The sequence below is a fragment of the Homarus americanus genome, unplaced genomic scaffold, assembly GCF_018991925.1.
Source record: "Homarus americanus isolate GMGI-L3 unplaced genomic scaffold, GMGI_Hamer_2.0 scaffold22250, whole genome shotgun sequence".
In the NCBI taxonomy this organism is placed as follows: Eukaryota; Metazoa; Arthropoda; class Malacostraca; order Decapoda; family Nephropidae; genus Homarus; species Homarus americanus.
The window spans coordinates 12,260,501-12,287,653 of record NW_024741189.1 but is presented as its reverse complement, the minus strand read 5'-3'; the positions used below and the strand labels follow the sequence as shown (position 1 = coordinate 12,287,653).

The window sequence follows — 27,153 nt, the reverse complement described above, 5'->3', positions numbered from 1 at the left end:
AAATGTTTCACATCACAATCACTATACGGTGACCAGCGGCGAGTGTGTACTTAATATAAGGCTAGCCGCCACTGACTCATTCATTATTCTTCCCTGTAATTTCCACACGCTATTTGTTATTTACAATTATTTAAGGCTATTTCATGCATAAAGTCCCGCCTCGCTATTAAATAATATAGGATAAGGTTAAGTTTAGGGTTTGACGTTTATATTTATTGAAAAATTAAAAGGTGTCCGAGCTGGCCAAGTCGTTGATCACTCATCTGAAGCTTCCCAATACATATCATTGTTGGATGAATGGGAACGACAAGCGCTGTTGACTGATGATTCTGGTAATTATTTAGTTGAGGTTTTAATAATAAAAGTAATATATTATAACAAACTTTACAGTGAGGAAATTCGCGCTGTTACCAAATCCGTGGCCAGACGCCCACAACACCGGGATGATAGACACCAACTTCCCGTGACTGTGAACCTGAGGTGTTGGGTAAGTGGACTGTGAACATTGGCCGCAAACAGTTACACCATATATCGCACCTTGATGTCACACCTTAGGATGTCAGGGCTTCATCACCTGTGCCATATGACATCACGAAAATTGTGACCAAGTCCCAGGTTGCTGATCTGACTTTCTGCTTCATTTACACGCAATTGCAGGGTCTCAATTGTTTCTCTTACCAAATTTTATTTATTATGAATTATTATGACTATTATTTATTATTATTAATAATAATAATAATATTATTATTATTACATTTTCGCCCTCCCCCCAGGCCCCAATGTGGGTCAGTGACCTGTGCCCGGGTGGGCTAATCCCCGTAAAAAAAACAAAAAACAAAAAAAACTTATCACCATCTACATTTTACACCGATAATAATCGTGGACGGAATGTTGTTGGTGATTATTATATATAAGAGGAGGAAAATACAAGGCACTCTGATAAAGGGAGATAATTATCACATGACGCTTTTGTGTGATTCAATTCCCTGGATAGATTTTGAATTTCAACTATACCATATAAAAGGCACAAAACTAATGCCGAAAAAATCATAAAAATATATCATCTGTTTAGTATTTATTAATGAATCGTGGATAACTTTGAGAGCCTCGAGTGTTTAGTGAGGGTTCGCTGTGTGGAGGCTGAATTTTTTTTTTTTTTATTCGGCACACCCCTATATCCTGTGTAAGGTGAAGCGCAGAAGCGTTTACAGTGCCCAACAGGGAAACATGCTAAGTTAATGCTTGCCTTTATGTCTCATGAGTTAAGGGCGTAGAAGCCTGAAGAGTCAAGGGCGTAGAAGCCTGAAGAGTCAAGGGCGTAGAAGCCTGAAGAGTCAATGGTGTATGTCATCAAGTTATTGGAAGCTCCAACAACTTTCCCTGAATACGAATTCACTACTTTCGATTTACAATAGGTACCTACATTACTGCTAGGTGAACAGGGACCAATGAGGGCTGGAAGTATGTCCAAACAACTTTCCCACCGGCCCGGGAATCGAACCCGAGATTAGTGAATCTCGCTTGCGAGGCAAGAGTGGTACCGTTCTACCATCGGCGCCCCGGCTGCGTCATTGTAAAGTCAAAGATGGCGAAGAATAATTGGTCTTCAGATAAGTTAGTTACGAGTAGTTTCAGAGTACGATCTACTGCTCTAAAGAAGACAATTGTTGACAAAAACCAAGTTGATAAGTCATGGTGTGTGCGAGTGTGTGGATCAGAGAGGGGGAAGAGTGTGTTTGTCGCCTAGCTCCTGTAAAACAACTTGCACCAGAACCTTCAACACCGTGACCTTTATCTGGTCACCACCGCCTTATACACTGAACCTTCTTCCTCGTCGCATAAAGCGCCATGATCTACGGTACAGCGGGAGCGAGCTTCATCGTCTTGGCTGGATGATATGGGGAACTAACTCACCTTTATACCTTTACCCCTCTCCTCTTCTTATCCTTAACTCTATTCTTTTTTTCTCTCCTCCTGTTTGCCCAGCCGGGAATTCCCAGCGAAGTAGCTACTTCCTAAAATAAGTTCCAGGCTGCTGTGTGCATCTCACGTCTCGCCCAGTAACTCAGAGGCTTCGGATCCACGAGTCGATCCTCTCGGGGTTCACACCTCACAGAGAGGGTGGATAAACAACGGTAAGTGTACAGTACCAGGTGGAAAAGTCCCCAACTACTATAAATACAGAGCCGTACAAGACCCAGTTGTCACTTTCAGGATCTGTGAAGACAAAGAATCATCAGACCTCAGGAAGTTACATCCTGTTAACCGAGTCACTTGTAATATTTTGAATTGTCAACTCCGTCGACCACATCCGTATTTAATGTCACCAACACACAACATGGAAGGTTAGAGGAGTATGATACGTGAGCGTGTGTCATCCTCTCTTCCCGCCAGCTGTGCTCTTAACACACATCTTTAAGAAAGCCACAACAACACTGTCACAATGGCTCTTGAAACCCATTGGCTGAGTCCATGCGATACGATTAACTCAAGAAATAGAAAGTGAATAAGCTGTCAAGTTTAAGATGTAAGGTAAGCGGGAGACTAAGGCGTTGGAGTGGGCGAACAAGACACTGGCGGTGGGAGGCTGGAAGGTCAAGTTGATGTCCGTGAGGTGCTGGAGGGAAGTATCCTGACGAACCCTCTCTTCCCTCCACACCTACTGCCTCGACTGCCTCCCCAAGTGTTCAGGCTCCCTGCTCTATCTCAAGCTGCTCAGTCCTTCATACACATACGAATTACTCTAGATTTGGTAATAAAACAGTATGTAATGGCGTACGGTTGTCTTACACGGCAGTAAACTTGCAAAGGCATGTAGGCAGACCAGCAGTCTTGGGTACTAAGCGGCGCCATGTCTGAGTCGACTCCTGCCCTAACAGTGTCTCGCCGTCGCCGGTCACCTTTTCCCAGGGTATTTCTGTCGTTCATCCGTCAGATTAGCCTATCATCCACACCTGTTAGCTGGGGAAGGTCATGGGGTACACTAGGAGACTTCCCCCCCCCCCAGGTGTTCCTTTCGCGTCACTCTCAGACTTCAATGCACTGTACTAGTGTAGTGAACATAAATCACCAAATAATATGTACCGTAATCAATAGACTGTTCAGAATAAAAAACAAACAAAAAAACAGTCTTATGGAGAAATAAAAAAAAGTAGGAGAGAGATGGAAGAATTAATGTAATTATCCTGAAGACAAGATGATAAAGTATACTGCCCATCACAACGCTGGTCATTTGGTTTCTTGTGATGGTTGGACACTGAATGTAAATTATTGCCTCTAATGGATCGATTTACAACATATGAATTCCTTACAACAAAATTACCCTTAACCATAACACCATCCTCTATTAGCCTCTTCTGATTTATTAAAACATTCAAAAAGTTAATTACATACGACAGAACAGGTAAAACAGGTAGATACACACCCATATATCCGCCAGGTAATGCTTCCCTCAACACCACATATATGGTAGTCATAATTTACGGTCGGGAAAAAGCACCAGTAAAGTTTTTGTTTTTTTTATGGCGTGGCACCAATGACGCCCATTACTGGCGCCACTGACCGTGACCACTAAAAAAGGTGGGCAGGGCAGCAAGGCCGGTCCCTCAATACCAGTTTTTATGTGTGGACGAGGCAGCCAGCACAGTGCCTTATGGGACTCTCACAGTGTCAGACATTAAAGGCAAGAAGAACAATGGGATATAGAGAAACATAAGATTAAGGCAATAGCTGAGACACACTGTTAGGAAAAAAATGAAATTGAGACAAATAATGAAGTAGAAATAAAGACACAGATGAATGAGAGAGAGAGAGAGAGAGAGAGAGAGAGCACAGACGTTAGAGAAAATATTACACCAGCCAAAAAAAAAAAAAATATATATATAAAAACGATTCAATATGAAAAAAAAATTCCAGAGACGAAACTTTCAACCATAAAAACTGAGAATGAATCAAGATTTTCGGATCATTTAAAAATAAATCGCTGGCAAGAGGAAGGAAGAGGAAGAGGGAGAGAGAGAGAGAGAGAGAGATGGACATAACTAGCAGCACACGAGGACCCACCCACCTCACACTCCTGAAGAAGTCGACCAATTAAAAATCATCCACATATCTCTCAGACAAATATATTAATATGTAATCTCAGTATATATGTAAACTGCAAAATTTTATATAAAATATAAAAAATAATACAGCCATGACGTTTTATTCTTAAGGATGCGCACTGATCACAGTTGTTAGTACAGTGAAATACATTGATGATGTCGAACGCTCAATGGAATGTGTTGAGTACATGCCTTAAATATTATCATTACTCTCTCAAGTTTCTCTTACAAGTACAACAACTGACATTTGTGCGGGACTTTTAACATACACATAAACTGCTCGGCATTTCAGGAATTACAGGATGTTTCAGGCTGTTTTTTTCTATAAATACCCAGATAAGGCACAAAACTTCAGCGGCATCAGATGTCAGCCAACCAGTTCCGCGGACACATGAAGACAAACTGTGACTCAATACTTTAATTAAATTCAAATACCTTGAGAATCATCATTATTACTTCGAATATGAATCGACATAGACTATCAACATTTGAATACTTCGGGTAATGATAGAAATTATTAACTCTTATATAAAACAAGTTTGACACCCGCGGGATCTGAGCAGGCTTTCTGAGTAAAACTTTTGAAGGACTGCTGAGCGAGGTACGAGATGCCTAGCCAGTATACAGGTCTCATTAGTAGCGTGTGTCAGCCTCAGTAATGGCAGGTCTCAGGTGTTGGTGTGACGGGCGTAACTGTCAGCTTCTCGATCTAACTAATTTTCTCATGAATTGCAAAGCGACCGCGAGTGGTGGTGGGCTGGGCGTTGGCCTCCCGACTGGGCGGGGAGGGGGTCCGGGGGATATGTATAGCTTAGTCACACATAGCGGGGCGTCAAGAATCATTCATCTAAACACTCGACTGTTGTTGTTTTTTTTCTCAGTTGTGTTGGGGAAGATATTATTAAGAATTATTACTCTAAACAACAGACCAGTTTTCCCTCCCGCTAACTGGGGAAAAGATGGTGCGAGAAGTTTGAATCGAAACAAATGTTTTCTCAAATGAATTAGGAAACACGGTGACGGGAAGAATTAATGAGTTATTGACTTTTTATCTTACGGATACTGGAGGAGGATGAGCAGATGCTGTCATATACAGTAGTAGCTTCTGAGGACTGAGTGCCACGTGTCAAGTCCGTGGAAGTATATTGATGACCTCGCTACAACATGTCTTAATTCCATGACATTTGGTAGATCTCTCTCTCTCTTAAACATACCGACACGACCAGGTAAGGATTTGCAGGCTACCCGTTCCTTACTTCCGCCGATTGTGAAGGTCACCCCCACTAACACTGGTCTGATAATGGGGAGGGGAGGGGATGGTGTGAAGGGGGGAGGCAGGGGAGATGGGGAGGGAGGAACAGTTCGGGGAAAGGGGTGTCTCTATTATCTTATCTTCAGGTGTGTGTGGGAGACTCAGGAGTTGAATTGTAACCACCATTATTCCTCAAGGTATGGCGTCAAGGTGTACCAAGTGTCACACCTAGGCACTAATACCCGACTTTTCTCGTAATAACACCCACACTGTTAAATTTGTACTCGTCTAACACTCTCTACAGTTCCCTAACTTCATTACATACATAAAACATTTCTATACGAGACATCACAGTTTGTCCACTTTTCCATGACACGAAAGCAGTTTGATATTGGATATATATTAATCAGTAAACGTCATACAATTTCATTTTAGGTTTAGTTAGGTTAGGTTAGGTTAGGCTATTTTAGGCTAAGCTATTTTAGGTTAGGCTACGCCAGGTTGGGTTAGATTAGGTTAGGTTAGGTCAGCACTTTTCATTAACAGGAACAAATTGTATCTTAACACTGATATCTTCTGACCCACAACTCTGTTTTTGTCGTCAGCCAACTCTATAAATACCAAAGCTGACTGACTGACTTTTTTTGTCGTTAGCGAGATTTATGAATACCAAAACCTTAGTGAGTGAGTGAATGACGATGAGTGAGAGCCTATCTTCATTTCTCCTCCCCAGCTTTACCCTGTCCTCCCCATTTCCCCCTTCTTATGTCCCCTATCTTTCCCAGTTCTCCCATCCCCATTTTCCCCAGTTCTCTCCTCCGTGTCCCTACCTTCCTCAGTCCCCCCCGCCTCCCGTGACCTTGAAATCTGAACATGCCGGTCTTGGGAAGCTACTCACCCGCGACCTTTAACGCAACCGGTCTAATCCCTGCCTCACTGTACCTCCCTCCTCGCCCTCCACCCTGCTTATTTTCCTCGACCTCTCTCCCTCCTCACCCTATCCCCCCTCATCATCCTCTTTCCCTCTTCTCACGCTGCATCTTGCAATGTTTAATTTTCTTATAGTTTAAATATGTAAATATTCAGTGCATACTTTGCCCCCACCCCCGATTTTTTTTTACATTACATAGTTCATTATTTTGAACAAAGAATTGATAAGAATACCAACATCATATTAATTTGCTCCCATAGTCGAGAGCAAGACCGCCCAAAACAATTAAGAAATATTATGAACGTGTGTTTCAGTTGATATCATGAAGACCACGAAATCTTTCAGTCTATGATATATCGATATTGTGATCATATTAACAATAATGGAGTTTTTTAGGAATATGTAAACTTCACCCTATTATCTCAGGGAAGTAACTTGAAGGTAATTAAAGTACACCGCCTGACGAACATACTGATTTATATAACAGAAGTATAGAGTACTTCGTATTTAGCGGGTGTGAGTTAGTTATGGACTCGCCCTGAAGGTGGCAGCAGCGACGACACCAACAAGCCAGGTGTCAGCTGTTGGACTAGAGGGTGTGTGACGCATCAAGTTAGCTCCAGATTTTTACTCATTTATACACAATGTCATCTGCCGAGGAAATCGAAGCGAAGGCTGGACACCCTCCTGCAAGTAAGTGTGAAATATCAAGAAATAAAGAATGTTTATTCGTGGATTATGAATGACTAATCCAAGTCTTTTGTGTGAGCGTTTCTCATCGAAAAGTATCCGGTCGTTTTGGACGATCATTACATGTTTCTTCCCAGCCATTTCAATAAGAAGATACAGACTCCTCTCTTGTACAAACAGTACTTATCTTTAATGTTTAAACTCGTTGTTTCTTGCATATAAACACATGAAAATACCAAGAAAAAGGTTATAATTGAGAAAAGTAATGGTAATTTGCAACTACTTTTGAGACCACACGAGGTGTGGCAGAAGTTGGTCTTAGGATTTCACATGACCACAAAAGGTTAAAATAGTTTATACTGTAGTTAATATACCCACCACACCTACTTAACATCTGAAGTTTGGTATTGGGAAGTTATGAGATCACACTTTGTACTCCATGGAGTATTGTAGCATACATTAAAACAAAAGAATTTCAGTAACAAAAAAAACTGAGTTCATACGTTTCTACCAGAAGGTAATGCATCATAACCAGTATTGTACAATATTCCAGCAGTCTTAACCCTTTAAAATGCAACTGTGAAATACTGTACTATAATTGGGTAATCTATGTACTACTATATTCTCAAGAAATTAGTTTTTCAATTCTTAAGAAATGTTAAATTTTTTTATGAAATTATAAACAAGTAGCTATGCAATATAACAATGTGGAGAACAAACTTTACTTACCATACAATTCGTCCGGTGGATGTTTTTCTTTATATGTAGTTCCATTTTATTAACATGCAATATTGGTCAGGGAACCACGTCCCTCCCTCCTATGATCCCCTGAACTGCAAGAAGTTGAAGGTGTGTTCTCTCTGCCCGATAAAGGCCTATTTGAGGATGCTGCTCACATGCCCACTCTCTTAGACCTAAAACAAAGCATAGGAACACCATACACATGTAAATATCTTGGTGGAAAACAAGTCTGTTGACATTGGCAATAGTTGCCTACATCAATGGATGTTGGCAGCAGTTTTAAGTGTTAAATAATTAAAAGTGTTCTCAGCTTTGAAACCAATGGAAGTAAATGGTTAAAAGTAAAGAAAGAAGAGTACAAATGCCATAAAATAAAAACTTGTCTGTAAACACATTTTGTAAAACACTGAACAGTATACTGTGAAATATTTGTTTCTTTCAGTTGAAGCTCACATGTTTATTGACGGGAAGCCATTTTCTTGGGCTAAATGTCATAACATAGGCTGTAACTAGTACTCATTCCTGCTAAAATAAGACATCACTACCATAGTTCAGTGATGGTTTTACTGAAGCAGAAGAGGCAACAGTCGTCTCAGATGAGTACTTATGTTTACAGCTGTGTTGTAAACAATTTAGTGTGTATTCCATATGTGATCACGTTTTTTTTTTTCAAAATCACTCCTGCATAGTTAAGTCTGTTTGAATAAATGGATTATATAAATTAATGCAATTTTAGAAATCAAAGGGAGGCAAGGATCACCTACTCTTAACAGAATTGTTTATCTTAAAACAAGTTTTTTTCTAGTTAATTTTCAAATTAATATGACACTACACTCTTATTTATTCAACATGCAAGAGCCTTGCAGAAATACTGAATTTGCCAAATTATCCCAGATTTGTTAATTTTTTCACCTATATTGGCTAGTTGCCTAAATGTTTCACATCTTCCAGTATTTTCCTCCAGGCTTCATTACAGGTTTCCCACTGCCTTTCTTACCACCAGAAGGCTCTTTGGGGTCTTCTGAAGCCATATTAGTAACAAAAGGTGAAAGCGTATACCGTACAGTATATGAATTTACCGAGGGTATGCATTCACGGGAGTGGAAATTTTTATCCTAGATATGCCCAGGCAGCCTGATCCAACATGTTTTAGTAGATTTGCACAAATTCAGCAAAGATTTGGCAGTGCCATATCCTACTGAAATAGCACAAATTCTGAGTTAATGTATGTCAAATTAACCAAAAGGAAATATACTGCAACAGTTGCAGTCAATATAACATTAACCTAATGTTAACACTGTGTGGTGGGTGCATAATGTGAAATGGACTTTTGACAAATTAAATGCTGTACATTTAATACATTTTATACTTTGTTATTGCAATATTAGGCAAAAAAAGAGTGATTACTGTACTGTGCAAAAACATTTAAGTTATGGTATCACTATACAGTATTCATATTATTTTAGGGATATTTTATTGTTTACAAATAAAGTAATGGCAAGTATCAATAAATAGTTTAGGACGAGTAGAATTTGTTCCGTTTAATTTTAAAATTGTGCTTGTACAGTGAAAGTTGGTGGGGTGCGCATCCCCCAACGGCGAAGGAGTGCAGAGGAGAAGGAGGGAACCCCACCAAAGCCAAGGAAGGACAGTGAAGATGGAGAAGAGGATGAGACATTGGTGGCCAAGAGGTGTGTATGGTTCTTGGTAGTAATTAGAAGCCCAGCTTATTAAATAACTACTTAAAGTTGACAGGAATCTCACGCTGTACCACAATTTTTGGGATATACCGTACAGTATTGAGAGATATGGATATATTTGTGTGTTTAGTTTTTAGGGATAGACGTTAAAATCTATGAAGCTATTTTGGTAGAAGGGGAATGCTGTTTAGGCAGCCACGGGTACAAAGAACGAATGACAGTGAATCCGGGAGAGAAAGTTTTGCTCTTGATTCTGGCGAGAGAGAGAAATTTATGTCATAATTTTTGTAGTTAGATGAGCTACTTCACTTTTTATTAATTACCACTTTTTCCCCCCCGTATGAATAAAGTTAATAAATTTATGTTTTGTTACAGTCCTCCGAGGGCTCCGGTTGTTGTATCTGGTGTAGTTGGTAAAGTGGAAAGAGACTTTCCCACAGCTGCAGTGAAGCACACCCACGAAAAGCCCGTGCCCACCCATGATGAACGTGCAGGCTATAACACCAAGCCGCCTTTCATCCAGCAGCCCAGGAAGTAGACTAGTGAAATAATCATTGAACATGTGTGCCCATGCTATTTAGGAGATTTAAAGCTATCTCCTAGTTGAATATGGTCAGAAGATTATAGCTATGTTGGGGTTAAGTTTTGTAGGTAATAAGGACTGAAATATTTGAGTGGTGATGGAAGATATGCAGTACAGATATTAAGGAAAGGAACTTGGAAAGGGTAATGCGTATTTAGCGTTCTTGAATGATTTACGTGTTCCCTGAAACAACTGTAGATCCACCCTTCATAACCTTACTACTCGCTCAAATATTCAGGGTAAGAATCGCCATGTGCTTAGAAGGTATTGTTGGGGGAATAGTGATTTAATGAATATGATTTGTTATAGCTTACATCACGTATTATCTTCATGAAGGACTAACCAGCCTGGCATCTCAGGAGTGGCAGTTGGGGTGTGGCAGTGGCAGTTGGGGTGTCGTACTTAATATTGCAGTAAATAATGTGACTTTCAAGAAGTACAAATATACTGTGGTTGTGTGATAATTAAAAGAAACAGCATAACTGGCAAATTGCTTACTTTTTCTTTAAGATAAAATTCCTACTTCAGTGCAATTTTGCATGGTGCACATATTAGTTAGCAATAAAATTATATTAGATTATTAGTTACAGAAATTCAGTTGATGAGGTTACAAATTAATGTGGGTAGAAGTTTAATAATCATGTGTTGTATATTCATAAAATTCAATTGGAGATGCATGTTTCATTTTAAGATCCAGTTCAGTATACTGGCTGTTGGTGCCTAGTTTAAATAGCATACACTACAATGGTAAGAAGTTTATTAGTTTTTAATCTGCATTGTATTTGCAGTTTGATTCAGCTCATACCACATAAAAAAGAAGGTAAATGGCCTTAGCTACATCTTTGTTCCAGTGTCATTCCAGCAGAGACCAGAAATACAGTATGATTTAAGTTATATACGTACTTGGGCTGTGACAAATGTAATAGACAGTTCTTTTCATGTTTGGATAGCTGTGATAATGTTATCAGGTCTTATATTGTGCCCTCGTAGCTGGTGATGTGTTACCGATCTCTTGCATGTACTGCCAGTCTACTGCCACTTGGGCTAAATGCTAGAAAGACTTTTGACAGTTTTACATTTTCATTTATGTTTTGAATGAAATGGTCAAAGGAGGACTTTCAATGACTATGTTCACTAAATATACTTGATTAAACATTGTTATCTATATACTGTATAATTTAATTGTTTTACTGTATTAAACTTGAATGATAATGGTCTAATGCCTGATGAAGTTCATGGTTATTTACTGAACATACAGTACAGTACTATTGTTTTGAGATTTTGTTTCCAATAAAAAAATTCTTCTGGTTGAAGAATATTTAAACATTCATGATGTTTTTTGTTTTTGTTTTTTTAACAACAAAAACTGTGATTGGCCGGTGTCCATAAGACGTGTATAGTATCAAGCTCAAAGGTATCTTTTGATAGAAATATTACACCTTGTAACAGTTACATACAAACTTGTACTGTATCTGTGTTCCAGATTAGTACTTGGATAAAGTACTATACTGTACACAGCTGAGTATACCATTAGTGTCACTTTCTTTGGCAGGTCATGTGCTATTCTTGGTATCACATTTAAGATTGATTATACCTGTAGTGTTGGCAAAAATTTTTGGTACAAAGGTCATTTAATGTGAAACTGGCAAGAAAACTTGACTTGAAGGTGCTTAACATGGAAGGCAGTAGCCATCAGTATGAACTGTAGCCTTCAGATGACCAGTCTGAAATTGTCTGTGCAGTTTTAAATCTTATACTTTCACAATTAGGGAAATTTGAATTAAGTCCTCATTATATAGGAGTGAGTAAGGAAAAAAAGGTTTTTGTACAATAATGATCCCCTCAAAATAGGTGGTTCTAGTAGTAAAGTTGCATTTTTTTTTACATGTAATTAAAGTCATCATCTAGTTTTGATCATTCCATTATGCTGAAGGTCAAGTGCAAAACAAAAACATTTGTAGTAGTACTGTATGTAATTGGGCGCATTACCGACCACCACCATACATTTCACACTATCCACAAAGAGGAACATTTATCATCCATCTCATAATCCCCACAAAAACCACAAACCATACCCCAGTCCAGTCTAGATATAAAGTACATGTACCGTAATGTAAGAATCGTTACTGCGGTCATTGGTTTCATTCTAGTTAACTGTACTAGACTTGAGTAATGATTAAGTGTGAATTACGTTCATGTTTACGTAGTGTGCAATTTACCTAGTCTAGCTTTTTTTTTTTTTTTTCCTTTTTTGGTCATAGCTAGTCATCGGTCCTATAGATGAATTTTTTAGGGAATACAGTATAATTGCTCTGCTACACATTTGGGAAAATTCCTTAACCAGGACTATTTTTTGGTATTTGTTTTGCTTTTAGATATACATTTATATTTAGCATTAAGGTTTTTTTTTCTTTTGGGTAACAGGCATAGGAAATATTTTTTCCTACTGTAGATTTTGCAGTCATGTTTTGTCTCTTAAGAATATGATGACATTTGGTGTGAAATTAAATTGCTGTATTGAAGTGCATTCAAGCTATATTGAAAACTGTCTGCTTAAGAATATTTCAGTACAGTGATACAATGTGTTTCCATTGGATGAGTAGCTCTTCCACAGCTTTCAGTTAAGTGTTTACTGTGAAATACAAAGTAAAAACTTTACATCAGAGTATGATCTGTTGTCCTGTAACATAACATCAGAGTACAATCTGTTGTCTTGTAACATACATCAAGAGTACAATCTGTTGCCCTGTAACACTGAGGTTATGATAGCTATCTGTTTTGAGATGTGCTGCTGTTAAAGCAAGAAGGGATTTTATTCTATCAAGTTGTTTGGGAAAAATTGCAAGTAAAAATGTTTAATAAAAATTAGATATTTAATTGTTGTTTCTTAGCCACTTGTTGATATTGTAATTATTTTTAGCATTGTGAACCACTTTGGTAACTCATCAAGGTATTATACGATTCTTTCTTAACCAGATTTGATGGTCTCCGCAATTATGTTCAAACGCTTATTAGCATTTTTTTCTTTTCTTAATGCACTCGCTTTTTGCCCAAAAGAAATATTTATGAGAAATAACACCAAACACATATGAAGTCTGGAGATATGTGGTACTATGCACTTGAAAATGTTATCTCTAGAATGAGGAAATCAATCCAGTGCAAGGTACAGTACTAAATGAAGAGGGTAAGTCATGGCAGTTTTATCAGGCTTCCACCAAAGCTCGTCTTTATATAAACTTACTGCATTTTCATGTGTTCTCCCCCATACACTTACCCCAGTGTTTCTAGGTACAGTACCAGATTAATTACCCCACACACAATTTACCCGGGGAAGGGGGGAAGATCGACTGATGATCCGTGTAGGCTGTCGTAGTAGACATTTGAGGCCATAATGCTCACAACAAATTTTAAGTATTATACAGGTGTCCCCTGATTTACGAAAGGGTTCCGTTTCTCAAAATTATTTCGTAAATTGTATCACATTTTTGTATAGAGGTGAATATCCCCAAAAGATGCTTTTCCTGTTTTCTTCTTTTTCATACACAAACCAGTGACTGTGGTACCTAACACTAATATGTTTTGTTAGGTAGGAAATACAATTTTGGAAGTGTTTAGAAGAAACATTATGGTTAAAATTCAAATGTTTAAAGTAATGGAGAGAGTTTGTAGCAGCCCACAATAATCACAATGAAAAGATTAGTTGAAAGTTAAAAACCTGATACTGTATATAATTTACAATACAGAGGTGTGAGATTGAGTGGGCCCAATGCAAACGGAGAAATTTTAAAGATACCGAACTATGAAGCTGTAGCTAAATGTAGACAGGATTACTAAGGCACCTTGGCTTTACCAACACCGGGATTTTGAGAAATGAGGGATTAATCTGAAATCTCATTTTATATCCAAACCCAGATCAGGTAATTCTTGTAGTCTACAACTTCAAGAACTGAAAACCCAATATGCTCAGGACATTAACACAAGACTGGAGTTAATCTTTGCTTCCCCATCTGATGGATACAGCAGTTACAACCAAATGCTTAAAAACTGAACATTGTGGCCCGAATTCAGGATGGTGATTTGAGCTCGGCTCAGACGTGCAAATTGGGATTCCTCGATCCGAGATTTCCAGCAGTGGATTACCCAAACTGTATTCAGAACATTGGCTTGAACCCAGGATCGGGTAATCTGTTGCATTTTCTTTAATCACGAGAAACGATTTGAACACTGAAATTCTAGCCAATAATGTTTCGTTTACTCCATTATGACAGCCAATCACCATCGAGAGTAATGTTTACAAGATTATGGCGGCAACTGTGACTCAAGTTTTTATGGAGGAGGAGAAATCTCTCCTTGCACATCATAAGTTACTTTTGTTACTATAATTACAATCAAATTATGATAAAATTATAATGATTTATGGTATTATTTTATGTGGCAGTCTTGTTATATGATGATAAAGGAATTCATTGAGGAAGAACAATTACATACAAATTGTCGATAAAATCCGTGACAGGTGTCGATATTCATAATCAAAATAAAAAGAAGCAATGCAGGGCGTAGTAACCTGGCTAGGTTACGTTTTTTCTGTTCTTTTAACCCCACATTTCCCTTAATAGTAATGTTAAGAAATGACTTTCCTTTATCAATACATTAAAATCAAAATGCACTCAGCATTGACTCAAAATAAAGAAGCATCAGCTTTCTTTACATAACCCGTTTGATCTTCATGGACCCTAAACACAAAAGTATTGTAACACATTCCCATAACTCATTCAGTAACCAGAATCTTTCTTACCTGGAAACAATTCGTTGTGAAGAATCTCAAAGTAATCATCAACTGATGAATGGGAGGTAGACGTGAACCATAGCTAACAGGTCTGTCAAGTAGAAGCTCCATATCACAGAAAATATCAAGGAAGTCTCCCTTGCTGAACCTATATCGTTGTCTGAATTGCGTGTCATCATAAAAATTGATAGGAGTCTGCTTATCTAACATCAGTCTTCTCTCTACAAAATTTCAATTTGACAATATCGCCGAAAAGTACGCTCTGTCAAAATTCATGTTGACTTGTTATCTTGAATGAAGGATCAACTACTAAACCTGTCTCCAGGCTGGATTAATGCAAAAATCAACAAATCTGATCTCAAACCCGGTTTGAATCTTTGTGTTGGCTCAAGCCAGCTTTCTGAATACTGTACCAACAAACTTCAATCTTAGCTCGATCCTTGGTTTAAACCTTCATGCGGTTTTCAAACTAGCATTCTGAATTCGGGCCTAAGAGATCATTGGAACTGCTAAAGGGAGTTTGAACTGAAGAAACTGATCACAAACTGGTGCTTTTTATCTAAGTACAGTAATGGTGATTAAAAAGCAGACTAGGCCTAGAGTGATCACTAAACTTGATGCTATCAGTTTTCAGTTGTTACTGCCACTCGATCAGCTTTGATGGGAAAGTGTAAATCAAGCTCTAATGTGTCCAGGTCTTGGGAACCCTGGGTTTTTCAACTTGTGGACTGGTTGACTATATATGAATTGTCCAAGCTAGGCATAGTTATAATAGTACAGGTCATATCAGAATACCAAAGTCAAATTATTACGGAAGAATAATATACAGTTGCAGAAATGTGTTCCATCACCCCCTGTGGTAACCCGTCTCTCCAAACGGCAGTATTACTATTTATGATTGAATTGGTATTGGTGGTGTAACGAATGGACGTGATTGGTGGATAGGTTTGCTATAGGTCACACAGGTTGGCTGTTTGGAGACACGGGTTACCACATGGGGGATAGAAACACATTCCCACAACTGTACAATGAATGGTGTATAAATGGATATATCTGTTGACTTATAGTGTCTTTGTATATGGGGAAGTCAAAGCATAGATGTACTACCCTGATCTCAAAGTGGGAGAGTTTTTTTCAGATGTACTGTAAGAAGAGTGATGCTTGGGAAAAACTGCCAATACACTTTATATGTAAATAACCATAAAAAGCTAAAAATGCACCATTTTTTAACAACATATATATTCTTGCAATTTTAATTAAATTTGTACAATTTCCATGATACAAAAAAAACCTTTCAAATTACCAAATAAGAAAATATAAAAATAAGATTAACCAACAAGAGGAGGAAGACCTGAAAACACAAGCCATCATCCAAATTACTCTACAGTACTTACAAGCATAAAATTGATCAGTATTTCAAAAGAATTTAAAACTGAGTAACTTGACAAGTATTCCAATCTAATACAGACAAGCAAAGACAATATCTAACTGTTAAAATTTACTTGAAATTTTTGCATTTATTTGGATACCATATTAGTATGTAATGAGACACAACCACTTGTCAAACTTGAGTCATATATATATATACAGTATATCTGGTATATACAGTTCTACAGTATATATATATATATAAAAGACATCACAAGGACACAACAATGACAGCTCACCAATGCATCACATAAAATCGTCAGAATCCTCATCAGCCGCCTGTTTGTTTGTCTTCATGTTGTCTGATGAGAACAAAGAATTGTAGCTCCTAGAACAAAGAAATAATGACATGTAATTAAAGTTTGCCTAACATGTACACAACAATGTCTCCCATCTGCCTCTAAATTCCCTTACAACAGTACAGCACTATTAACATTAATGCTGACTACTACTATATGAAAAAGTATTTCTCTTTACCCCTTCCTTACTACACTTTCATTGTTTCTGATATTAGTTAGAACAGCACTACTACCATCATAAACGAGGCACTGCGGATATAGTGATGACCTCAACACGTAAGCAAAAATTCATCCCGTGGTAACAATTCTCTCCCGAGTCTGTAAAAGAGAATGGAACAATATCCTAAGATGTCAGATCGTCAACAGTATCGGGAAAATTTAATGTGTCCGAAGAGGTATATGAGATAACATGCATACATGTCAAGGTCGTCACTAATATCCGTATACCGTACCTCATGTTTGTACAGCTACTCCCCAACTTATGTCCACCCGCACTTACGACCTGCCTCAGTCGTACCAAAAATTGGTCAAATTACGTATTTTCGAGTCCCAAAGTCAGTACAGACAAAATTTTCATCTATAATTCACTTTAAAATGGCTGGCAAGCTTAAAAGTGAGTGTTTTGTGGTGCTGAGAAGAAAAAGAGACCCCCATTTTCGATTTTCTATGTGTTATTTAAGCATTTACGACTTACGACCTGGATGTCGGTCCCTAACCCAGTCGTAAGTAGGGGAGCAGCTGTATACTGAACTGAGTCAAACCTCGTAGTAACAAAAGGATTAATAACTGGTACACATATGAGGGATATATTCCTCAAGGTCCTGTCAAGAGGAGTAAAGAATGACGGGATGTAATCCAGAGGTTTCAATGCTATATGGAATTTCCCCTGTAATGTGCTGTATTTCTCATTGTTTTACTAACTTACCTAAGTTCTTGTTCTTTCTTTCTTAGCTCCAATTCTTCTTTTTCCTTCTGCTGCTTTTCCTTTAGTTCTTTCTTCTGGGCATTTCGCTCTACTCTGTCTCGTTCTTCTCGTTCTAGTCTGAAATCTGGGTGAGATTCTGTTTTGGTCTTGTTCAATCGATTAATTACCTCATTAATGCGCTTTTCCAAACGAATTTTCCGTACCTGAGTGAAAAAAGAATAGACTTAACAGGAATACCAAGGCACAGATTTAAGTATGGTTTACATAAATATTAAAATATCAAAATCACATTTGGTTATTCCAGGCATGAAACAACAAAATTGAAAATACAATAATTATTTCCAGTTCTCTTGGTAGTGTCAGAACCCTGTGATAGAGTCAGTGGGTCAAGATAAAAACTTAATACACCTGTCATATAATATACTCATATGTTGATAACATTTAGGTACACAGTAGAGTACTTTGATAATAAGAGTACAGTGATAATTATAAGACATTAAAACCACTGACCTCCTTCTCGCTGTGGAACCCAACCTGGCCCACATCCATCCCTGGGGTCTTGCGAAGGTTAGACCATAGAGTATAAACCACATCAACGTTGTTCATCTTGTTGCCCTGGAATTATTGTTTATGCAGTTGCAAATGTAATAATGCATAGTATATATTAAGACACGCTAGAGGGTTGAATAATTCACTTAAATTCTATATCACATCTTTTGCATTACCCAACAGAGCAGTTTCATTAGCAATGCCAGTTGACTTGCATGCCATTTGCAACCTATATCTTTGTACGTAATTAAAAAAAATTTCATTCACGCAAGTACTGTACTTTTTATTCCTCCACATCACAAACAGAAGATCTTTCACCATTTTCTCATTCATTACATTTAACAGTAGCTCAAAAATATTGCCCTCACCTTCCTATTTTTTCCCCCTTTACCACTATACACAGTACAGTAAGTCCTCGTTTAAAGTTGCCCCCGACAACGTTGTTTCGTTATAACGTCGCTACTCTTTAGATACCCATGATTCGGACAATGTCCAGCCGATTCGGTATAACGTTGTCACGAACTACTTTGTACGGTGCATCACCCTCTCTCACCCAGTCAGAGTGGGAGGAGGAGCCACCCTCCTCTCCACCACACACTCGCTCCACCTCCGACCATCAGTGAGTACAAGACAAAATGAGTTTGTTTATTTATCTTTTTGGATGTATAATACTGTATATACTATTTTCTATAAAAATTCCATTGAATTTATGTATATGTAATGCATTTTATGGGGCAAAGGGAGGCTCGGGAACGTAACTCCCATATCTTATCTGTTTCTTATGGGGAAAATTGATTCCGTTAAAGTCGTGGTTTTCAAGAACGGAGTCACGATGTTAAGCGAAGACTTACTGTACAGTGTACATACAACCGTAATTCTCAACAGCTATTTCTTATTTTTTATTTTCTTGGTTTTCTCAACTTTATATAATCCTTCCACAACTTTCCTCCCATCTTTCATCTGCTCTTCTATATTGGACAACTAATACAAAAAGGCTAAATCAGCATAAATTAAGCATTATATCATTATGGTACACCAACATACTGTACCTGGATGCTGTTGGCCTTACACAGCTGGGCAGCATCTTCAATGACAGCCATTGAAATATCATCTATCGTTTGACCCTTGAGAGGAAAAAAATACATTAGTTCCTTTAAGTTGTATGATTACCAGTAACAACCTATTCTTTAATAACAATTCATCCCCAACCATCATACATGTAAATCTAATTAGTAAATCACTCTATAACTTTAACGATCATTCAGGCTGTCTTATTCACATCCTTAAGCCCCAAGGGAAAACATTTCTGGTTAACCCAAACAGAGAATTAACCACAGTACAGAAGAGACTTACTGGGTTGAGTCTGAGGTAAACGTGAGCTGACGACACTTTGTCCACGTGGAACCAAACGTCCTCTGGCCAGCCCCACTTAATTAAATCTTCATCTAAAATTAAATAAATGGTTTATAGTAAATTAGTTATTTACACAATATATTACAAAAGAAATTAATAATGTAATAAGAGTGAATACTGTATTAGTGCATAATATTACAAAAGAAATTAATAATGTAATAAGAGGGAATACTGTATTAGTGCATAAACTATGAGGAAGAACACAGTGGGAATAACAAATATTGTGGAGTAAACAGTTTTGTACATCTTAATACATCTGCCACGGTCTAATTACAAATATACAGCATCAATACTGAAGACTATAATATCACAAAAATTAATGTTGGTGTCTTTACTGACTAATGGTAGTGACTGAAATACAGGTACATACACTATTATATTAAGATAAGTACAGTACCAGCATAAGGTATTTAACATAAGAAAAATGAAGAGTTGTATCTTTAGTTCTCAGAGGAAGAAATATCGCATAAACACAGATACCTGTATACACTTAAAACATATGTTTCAATAATCTTCAAGTGACTTACTTTCATATTTATCAAGTCCCATGAAGAGAGTGACTGGCGGGTCCACCACTGAAGTAAGAAAAATACCAATAAATATACTGTAAAAAAAAACTAAAAAAAATACAAGTACATGTACAACATTCTGTACAGTATATGATGAATGTGTCATTTTAAATTCAAATTACCTTTTAATATATGATTTTTTTTACCTGAAATTTCACAAATATGTTTTTAATTATGTTCGAGTTAACTGTCCAGTGTGAAGGCTTTATATTAGTAAGAATAAGAAAGGGTTGCTCCTATGTTTTTGGCACTGGATACTCTGCCGTGACTGTTAAGTTCCCACTAACGCTATTTTACCATGAGTGCGCTCTGATTGGCTTATCATCCACTACCGGCGAACAACGCGAGAACTATATTTGAACATCTCCGGCAGCATTTGGCATTGATTTCGCTGTGAGTCGATCATTGTGTAGCTGTAAACATACCTAACCATATTTCTGTTGTGCATGGGACTTACCATTATAAAAGAGACGACATTTATTTACACCTAATAGAACCTGACCTAACCAACCAAAGAAACCTTCCTAACCTTACCTACAGTAACTTCCTAGCAGAGGGTTAGACATATTAAACAGGAAGTACTTACCGTAGCCAATTAAAGAACATTCACGGTAAAATAAAGTTAGTAAGAACTTAGCCGGTCACGGCAAAATATCCACTACTATTTAAATAAGAACTTCACCAAACTGTCAGCGGGCAGTAGCTACAGTACGTGTAACATGCAAGCACAAAAATATTGACACAACTGATCCTGCGGAGTAAAACACAGCAATTTACTAGCGTCCAATATTTTAACTTACCCTTACTGGTAAAATAAAAGACCATAGTGTAAGATGCACGAGACCCCAGGAAACAGCTCGTACAGAGAAGGTGCAAGAAGCAGTCAGACCAGCTGACACACGTGTAAACACTGACACTGTTGCCAGACCCCTCACCCCACCATGGTCTATGGCTATATTTTATTATTATCAGATTTAGGAGCTCTATTCACATATAAAAATGCAGATCAATACATATTAGAATGCTCAGTATAAATTAAATGTAAAGGAGTGTAATTCCCACATGGTGATATAATTTAGTTGATCCTTTAATGCAAATAGCAATAGAAGTGTATCTAAGCATTACCAAATAGTTCTATATTTTAGTACTTGCATCATATATTAACTTATAGTTATATCCTTCTACTGTATTTCATAAAGGTTATTCTCAAATTCAATACGCTATGAGGAAGTGTAACAACCTGCGTCTAGTGGGCGTTGTTGCTTACCATAAGTAACTTACTTCACTTGATAACATCTTATCATCTATTTAGTTTTGTATTTAATAAGTTTTCTATTATATTCTATGCCATAAGAAAATCTACCAGTGCTAACTCCCTCAAACCACCACCACCACTTCAAGACAAATGTGATGGATTTCTTTTTTATTCGGTGAAAAATATAAAAAAAAGTCACGAAATGTATTACAGAAGATGAATATATATTTATTTACTGAAATATCAATTTGATGTCTATAAGGAATATATATATATATATATATATATATATATATATATATATATATATATATATATATATATATATATATATATATATATATATATAAAACTCATACTATCCAGATTCTTGGTATGTTAATAGTAAGTAGAAGCTCAAGATGTAATGAAAATTGTAATTTATTTTAAAATGTAATAATATCAAGAAAACGATACATAAAAATTATATAAGCTTGTGTGTATTGCACCCAGTCCTTTATACTAACGACCACTGTCAGCTCGAGGACTGGGAGGCCGTAAACACTAACGGAATTCTCTTCAACGAGACGTTTGGTAAGGAGATAATAGAAGGACATTTACCTAATAAGGTAAGTTACTTAATATTATACTCCTAAACAAGCTCTGAGAAACGTCGTGACACAAGGGAACTTTCAAGTAAGTATTTTATCTCATTTACCACCGAGGCTCGTCTGTAATTCACACGAAACTCGCCTGTATTTGTCTATAGATAAGAATACAATGAAAATTATCTCGTATAGTTAACTTACTGCTCACCTTTACTTACCTGTAGATGGGAGCGAAGGACTGAGGAAACCGTGGTAGGTAATGGTGCCCTTAATAATGGTAAATCTTCTTTAATTTATCTATTTCCTGCCCACCACCAGCTGGCGTGGGTAGTGGGCGAGTATCACAGAAAAATATAAAAAGTTCTATTTCTTCATTGTATTTAATGTAAATTTTATAAAAAAAATAATATTTCTTCATCATATTTCATTTATTCCTAAGGCAATAAATATGTGTAAATATTCGTCCATTGAACATTTTCATTTTTAACAAACCGCTAATTTGGAGGTCAGATTTGAGCAAAACACACACACAAAAAAAAATAAAAATATTCTCATACCAAAGGAACCAACCTACCTTACCTAACCTACAAGGAGGAGACGAGTGACTCAAAGTGAGGAGTATAGCCTCAAGTAAACAGGGCAGGAACCTGCAGTCAGCCAATGGACGAATATTAACCAAAATAAGTTTTCTTCTATAGATATATTTTGTTAGGTAGCTGGTTAACCCAGACCCTTGTTCTTTACTGTTACCAAACCAAATTAACCTTTTTATTCCTAGTCTGGCTAAGCTTACGGACCATTTACGGGTAAAATTATCGTTTTGGTCATGTACCTATTTTCCGAAACTCAGAATCGTTCAAAACACGTCAAAAACCATTGGTAAAACGTAATTTTAACCTAATCTAAACCTAAATTCACTGCATGATTGAAACAATAATAATACCCATTTACCTGTATGACTTCGGTAGTTGTAATCACTTTTTGTTGTTAACTGTGTGTGTAACTGTGTATATATTGTAACTACCATGAATTAATGTTCATATAATGTGTGTTGCAGATCATGGATTCGGAAAGGGAGAAATTCCGCACTTATGTCGAGAAGTCGGGTGTGATGTCTGCATTAACTAACGCTCTGGTACACCTGTACGAAGAACCAGAGAAGCCCAATGATGCCTTAACTTACCTCAAGCTAACTCTAGGGACCATGAACCATGAGGAGAAACATGTGCAGATGCTTGAAGAAAAAGTATATACTGTATATTATTACTTTTTATTTTATTTATTTTAGGGAGTTTTTTAAAATACTGCAACTATGGCCAGTTAACGCTATAGTAATCCCCTCATATTTTAGCCCTCGTGAGATTATACGGTGCTACTATAGCGTGCGGTCTACAAGATATTTAGGTAAACTAAAGATAAATTTGTAGACAGCACACTATAGTATCAACCAATTACGGTATACAGTATATTTAGTTTATCTAGAACAGAACATTAGTTTCATAAAGTGCTCCTGAAAACTTTCTAAAGGTGCTCCAGAAAAACCTAGTAAAAGTGCTTAGCTCCTCTAGGCTTTGCGAAAATGTGGACGAGGTCTGAAGTACAGTTCAGGTGCCGGACATTTTTAAATTTAATCTTTTATGGCCTACAAGTCACTCGTTAAGTTACTTTTGGGGATATTTCTTCCCCTGATCATTTTTATTATTTTATTTCTTAACTGAAGTTTCAAATTTAGAAATAAACCAGTGAAACCTCCATATAACGAACATTCGTATCTATCTAGTACGTTAGATGGAGGTTTCGTATCTAATAGACCCTCGATATAACAGACTTTCCTCTCCATATAGCCTGCTACATAGAGGTTTTACTGTATATAAGCTTTGGGTAGCGCTCCCTATTAACTTGGCTTATATATAAATAAGTTAAGGGGTTAAGTTAGGTGATTGTATTATATAAACTAAATGTATTAACCCAAATTTATATAATTGTTATTGCCATGAGACAAGGGCTAATACAACTGTATTGGACAAGAAATGATCAAGTAAAAGCAATATATTTATTTATAATTTATATGCATATTTATTGACTTATGCCATTCGTAGATGATCATCATTTAGTACGTTATTGCTTGTGAGGAATATATATATTATATATATATATATATATATATATATATATATATATATATAATTTTTTTTTTCTAACACAGATTAAGGAGCAGAAGGCCACAATTGATAATCTCAATGCAGAAAATGCTTTCCTCAAGGAGCGTCTAGCCCAGGCTGAAGCTGCTGCTGCTTTTAAGGCGACCACAGGCCAGGCTGAGACTAAAGATAATGTAACTAAACACCCGCCAGAGGACGTTTAGCGAGGAAATGTGGGTGAGTGAGTACAGTAGTAGGTTTTGGATCTGCTATACCCATATGTAATCTATTGATGGTTAATGTAACTCTTATTCTCATGCTGTCTTTATCATGAATATTGTACAAAAAAAACTTGTTCCAGATATTTTATGAACAACAATCTGGATCAAGTTTTCAGCTGACTCACTAAAACATTTTAAAATATTTTACATAATTTTTGTCATTATCTCTTGTTTTTATTTATATTGTATCAGGTACAGTATTTGCAGTAACATGGTCCACAAGTACAGTCAGTTACTAAAGTCCATTCGCCTCTCCCCCTGAATCACGGACCCCCGAGATTCAGATTCGTGAACCCGAAGCAGTAGACCGATACATTATTCTGTCCACAGATGCTTCAGATTCATGAGTCTGAATCTCGGGGGTTCGTGGGTCTAGGGGGGTAGGCGAATGGTCTTTAGTAGCTGGCTTTACCATTGGTTCATCTTTCACTTGATCACCGTTGAGTTGCACCATACAGCAATATCTAACATAAAACCAATTCTTTGATTTAAATGTATTACACTTTTTTTTGCTTATCATTCAGTATTTTACGATCCCTCTTTTTTGTGATATTTAAGGTTTAAAAAAACCATTTCCAATTAACATTGTCGTTTGTCTTTGAGCATATTTCACACTTGTCGTCTTATATTTCTATATTTTGTGTTTATTTCTTAACCTCTTGTTTTCTAAATGAGGTTAGGGTAGTATTTTTGTCATCCATTTTCTTGTTACTTCAAATTGTCTTATTTAACCAGCTAACTTGTACAATCATGGAAAATGGTTGTATAACGATTGTGTAAAATATCTGATAAGGTTCCTCACTATATTAATTTACTGGTCATAAATATGTATATATGTATATATACTGTATTTTACTTAGGCAATTACTAATGTAAGTTTTTTATGTTCCAGATGTTAGCACTGGTGTGAGGGGGTTTGAGTTGTACTGCATAAGGAAACTATTATTTGGTTAACAGAATATAAATTTCTTTTGTTTAAATATTTTTCCTTGTTTAAATTTTCCATTTCCTTATGTTGATATCTGTTATCTTCTTTTGTTTGGTTTGCATTAAGATATTTTGGAAACTTCAAAGAAATTGATAGAGAAGACAGGTGTGAGACAAGTACAGTACTGTACATGACATGACAGGAAAGGGCAATGACAGCAAACATGAATATCCTTGTCCTAACTCTTTTACATGTTAAAAGTTTATCAAATTGATGGGATTAACCCACCCGGGCACAGGTCACTGACCCACACCGGGCCCTGGGGAACGAAAATGTAATAATGATAATAATAATAATAATAATTCATAATAAATGTATAAAAAAATAAAATAATAATCATAAAAAAAAGATCAATAGTGAGAAACGATATATGTATGTTGTGTTGTCAAAGTGAAAGAAACAATTGAGACCTGCAATTGTGTGTAAATGAGGCAGAAAGTCAGATGAGCAACCTGGGACTTGGTGAAAATTTTTGTCATGCCATATAGCAGCAGGGTCTACCATTAGACAATACAATACAGTATATGCTTCAAATATCTTCCCAGGCGGTAGTACCTCCGTTTGATTGTACTTACAGTACTTCATTCATACACTTTTATTTGATTTAAATGGTTTTGTATATTTCTTATCATTATTAAATAATCTCTCTTGTTGTTTGACTGAAATAAGGTCTTTACATTTACCTTGTATAATATTGTATACAGTAATGATGCTGTAGTGTCCAAAAATTTAAGAGGAAACCTGCTTAATTTTGTTTTTTCTAGTTATATATTTTTTTAATTGTTTGTATAGTACTCGGTATAAACATATGATCTCAATTTAGTATGGCCCTCATTTCCTGATACAGTACTACTGGTGTCAACAATTAATAACTCTGACAGTTGGCTTCTATTTATATGCTAAATATAGTTTAAATGTGAATTACTCTATTCAAATAATATTTTTTGTACACAATAAATGTTCTGGAATGTGAAGTTGCTTGTATTTTTTTCATAACCATAATATACTGATCAAGACAAGGGAGCAAGTCACAGTTTACCTTCTTAGTGTGTGTGTGTGTGTGTGATGAATGTTCTCACAGTACAGTAAAGGCAGTTAACCTCACAATCTTGTACAGTAAAATCTCTATTTAATGGACTATACGGAGAGGAAAGTCAGTTATATCGAGGGTCCATTAGATGTGAAAACCTCTCCATCAAATGGATCATATGGAGAAAAGTCCATTATATGGGGGGTGTCACTTAACAAAACAAGAATACTGGAGTGTTTAGATTATGCATGCCTGTAGTGAGACTGATTAAAAAGAGTAATTGAAGTTAAAATGAATGAAAAGAACCTTGGTGTTTAGGTTATGCTCAAAACAAAATAAAGTAGAGATATTAAGAAGTGTGAAGGGAACAAGTGAAAAGGTTTAAAACTCAGGAGTGTGTTGAAGTACATGAGTAAAATGGGTGTATAAATCATGTGTCACAGAAAGACTTTTGGTTGAAGCAAGTTTGATTAGAGAATTGAATTCTATAAACCTTAGTGATGGTCAGTACAACACTGATAATATGTTACACAAATTTATTTGTCAGTGGCCCAAGGTTAAAAATGCTTTGAAAGCATTCGAGGTAGATGTAGGATAGATGATTAATGGGTCTCATATTTTTTACCTAACTTAACATTACTAGTTATGTCGCCCTTTCTTTTAAGCTTCTCTTATGTTTGCGGTGGTGTTGGTGTGTGGATTAGTGGATGTCATGTTTTTGACCTGATATATATATATATATATATATATATATATATATATATATATATATATATATATATATATATATATATATATATATATATATATATATATATATATATATATATATACCGGTACTGTACAGTATACAGGGTATATGTGTGCGTGCATGTGTATGTTTCTGTGTGTGTTTGTGTATG

The 27,153-nt window shown here is 36.6% G+C and overlaps 3 protein-coding genes across 9 annotated transcripts in view; 2 read left to right on the top strand and 1 right to left on the bottom strand.

Moving 5' to 3' along the window:
- Positions 1-6,829: 6,829 nt before the first annotated feature.
- Positions 6,830-12,877, top strand: LOC121875748 (death-associated protein 1-like). Its single transcript, XM_042380429.1, has 3 exons — positions 6,830-6,979; positions 9,285-9,408; positions 9,793-12,877. The coding sequence occupies exons 1-3, from the start codon at positions 6,931-6,933 to the stop codon at positions 9,953-9,955; spliced, it is 336 nt and encodes a 111-aa protein (XP_042236363.1). The 5' UTR covers positions 6,830-6,930; the 3' UTR covers positions 9,956-12,877.
- The window catches only part of LOC121875746 (coiled-coil domain-containing protein 25-like), a 70,955-nt gene continuing 51,527 nt past the window's right edge, over positions 7,726-27,153 (bottom strand). Inside the window, exons 1-8 of one of the 5 annotated variants that reach the window (XM_042380424.1) lie at positions 20,770-20,913; positions 19,928-19,975; positions 19,341-19,432; positions 19,037-19,111; positions 17,949-18,053; positions 17,439-17,641; positions 16,454-16,542; positions 7,726-7,890 (exon numbers count right to left, since the gene is read on the bottom strand). In XM_042380424.1, the coding sequence (XP_042236358.1) occupies positions 16,461-16,542; positions 17,439-17,641; positions 17,949-18,053; positions 19,037-19,111; positions 19,341-19,432; positions 19,928-19,975; positions 20,770-20,794 (630 nt within the window). In that variant the 5' untranslated portion in view covers positions 20,795-20,913 and the 3' untranslated portion in view covers positions 7,726-7,890; positions 16,454-16,460. Of the gene's footprint in view, positions 7,891-12,411; positions 16,543-17,438; positions 17,642-17,948; positions 18,054-19,036; positions 19,112-19,340; positions 19,433-19,927; positions 19,976-20,769; positions 20,914-27,153 lie in introns of those variants that run through there. The other 4 variants (XM_042380422.1, XM_042380423.1, XM_042380421.1 and 1 more) reach the window with 4 other exon arrangements.
- Positions 21,708-25,217, top strand: LOC121875747 (c-Myc-binding protein-like). 3 transcript variants are annotated; one of them, XM_042380426.1, is made up of 4 exons: positions 21,708-21,832; positions 22,869-23,057; positions 24,018-24,189; positions 25,126-25,217. In XM_042380426.1, exons 2-3 carry the CDS (start codon positions 22,872-22,874, stop codon positions 24,174-24,176), a joined length of 345 nt encoding a protein of 114 aa, XP_042236360.1. In that variant the 5' UTR covers positions 21,708-21,832; positions 22,869-22,871; the 3' UTR covers positions 24,177-24,189; positions 25,126-25,217. The 3 variants fall into 3 exon arrangements, with proteins under 3 accessions (XP_042236360.1, XP_042236361.1, XP_042236362.1); XM_042380427.1 differs by having other exon boundaries at positions 24,018-24,193; XM_042380428.1 differs by lacking the exon at positions 21,708-21,832 and adding an exon at positions 22,042-22,063.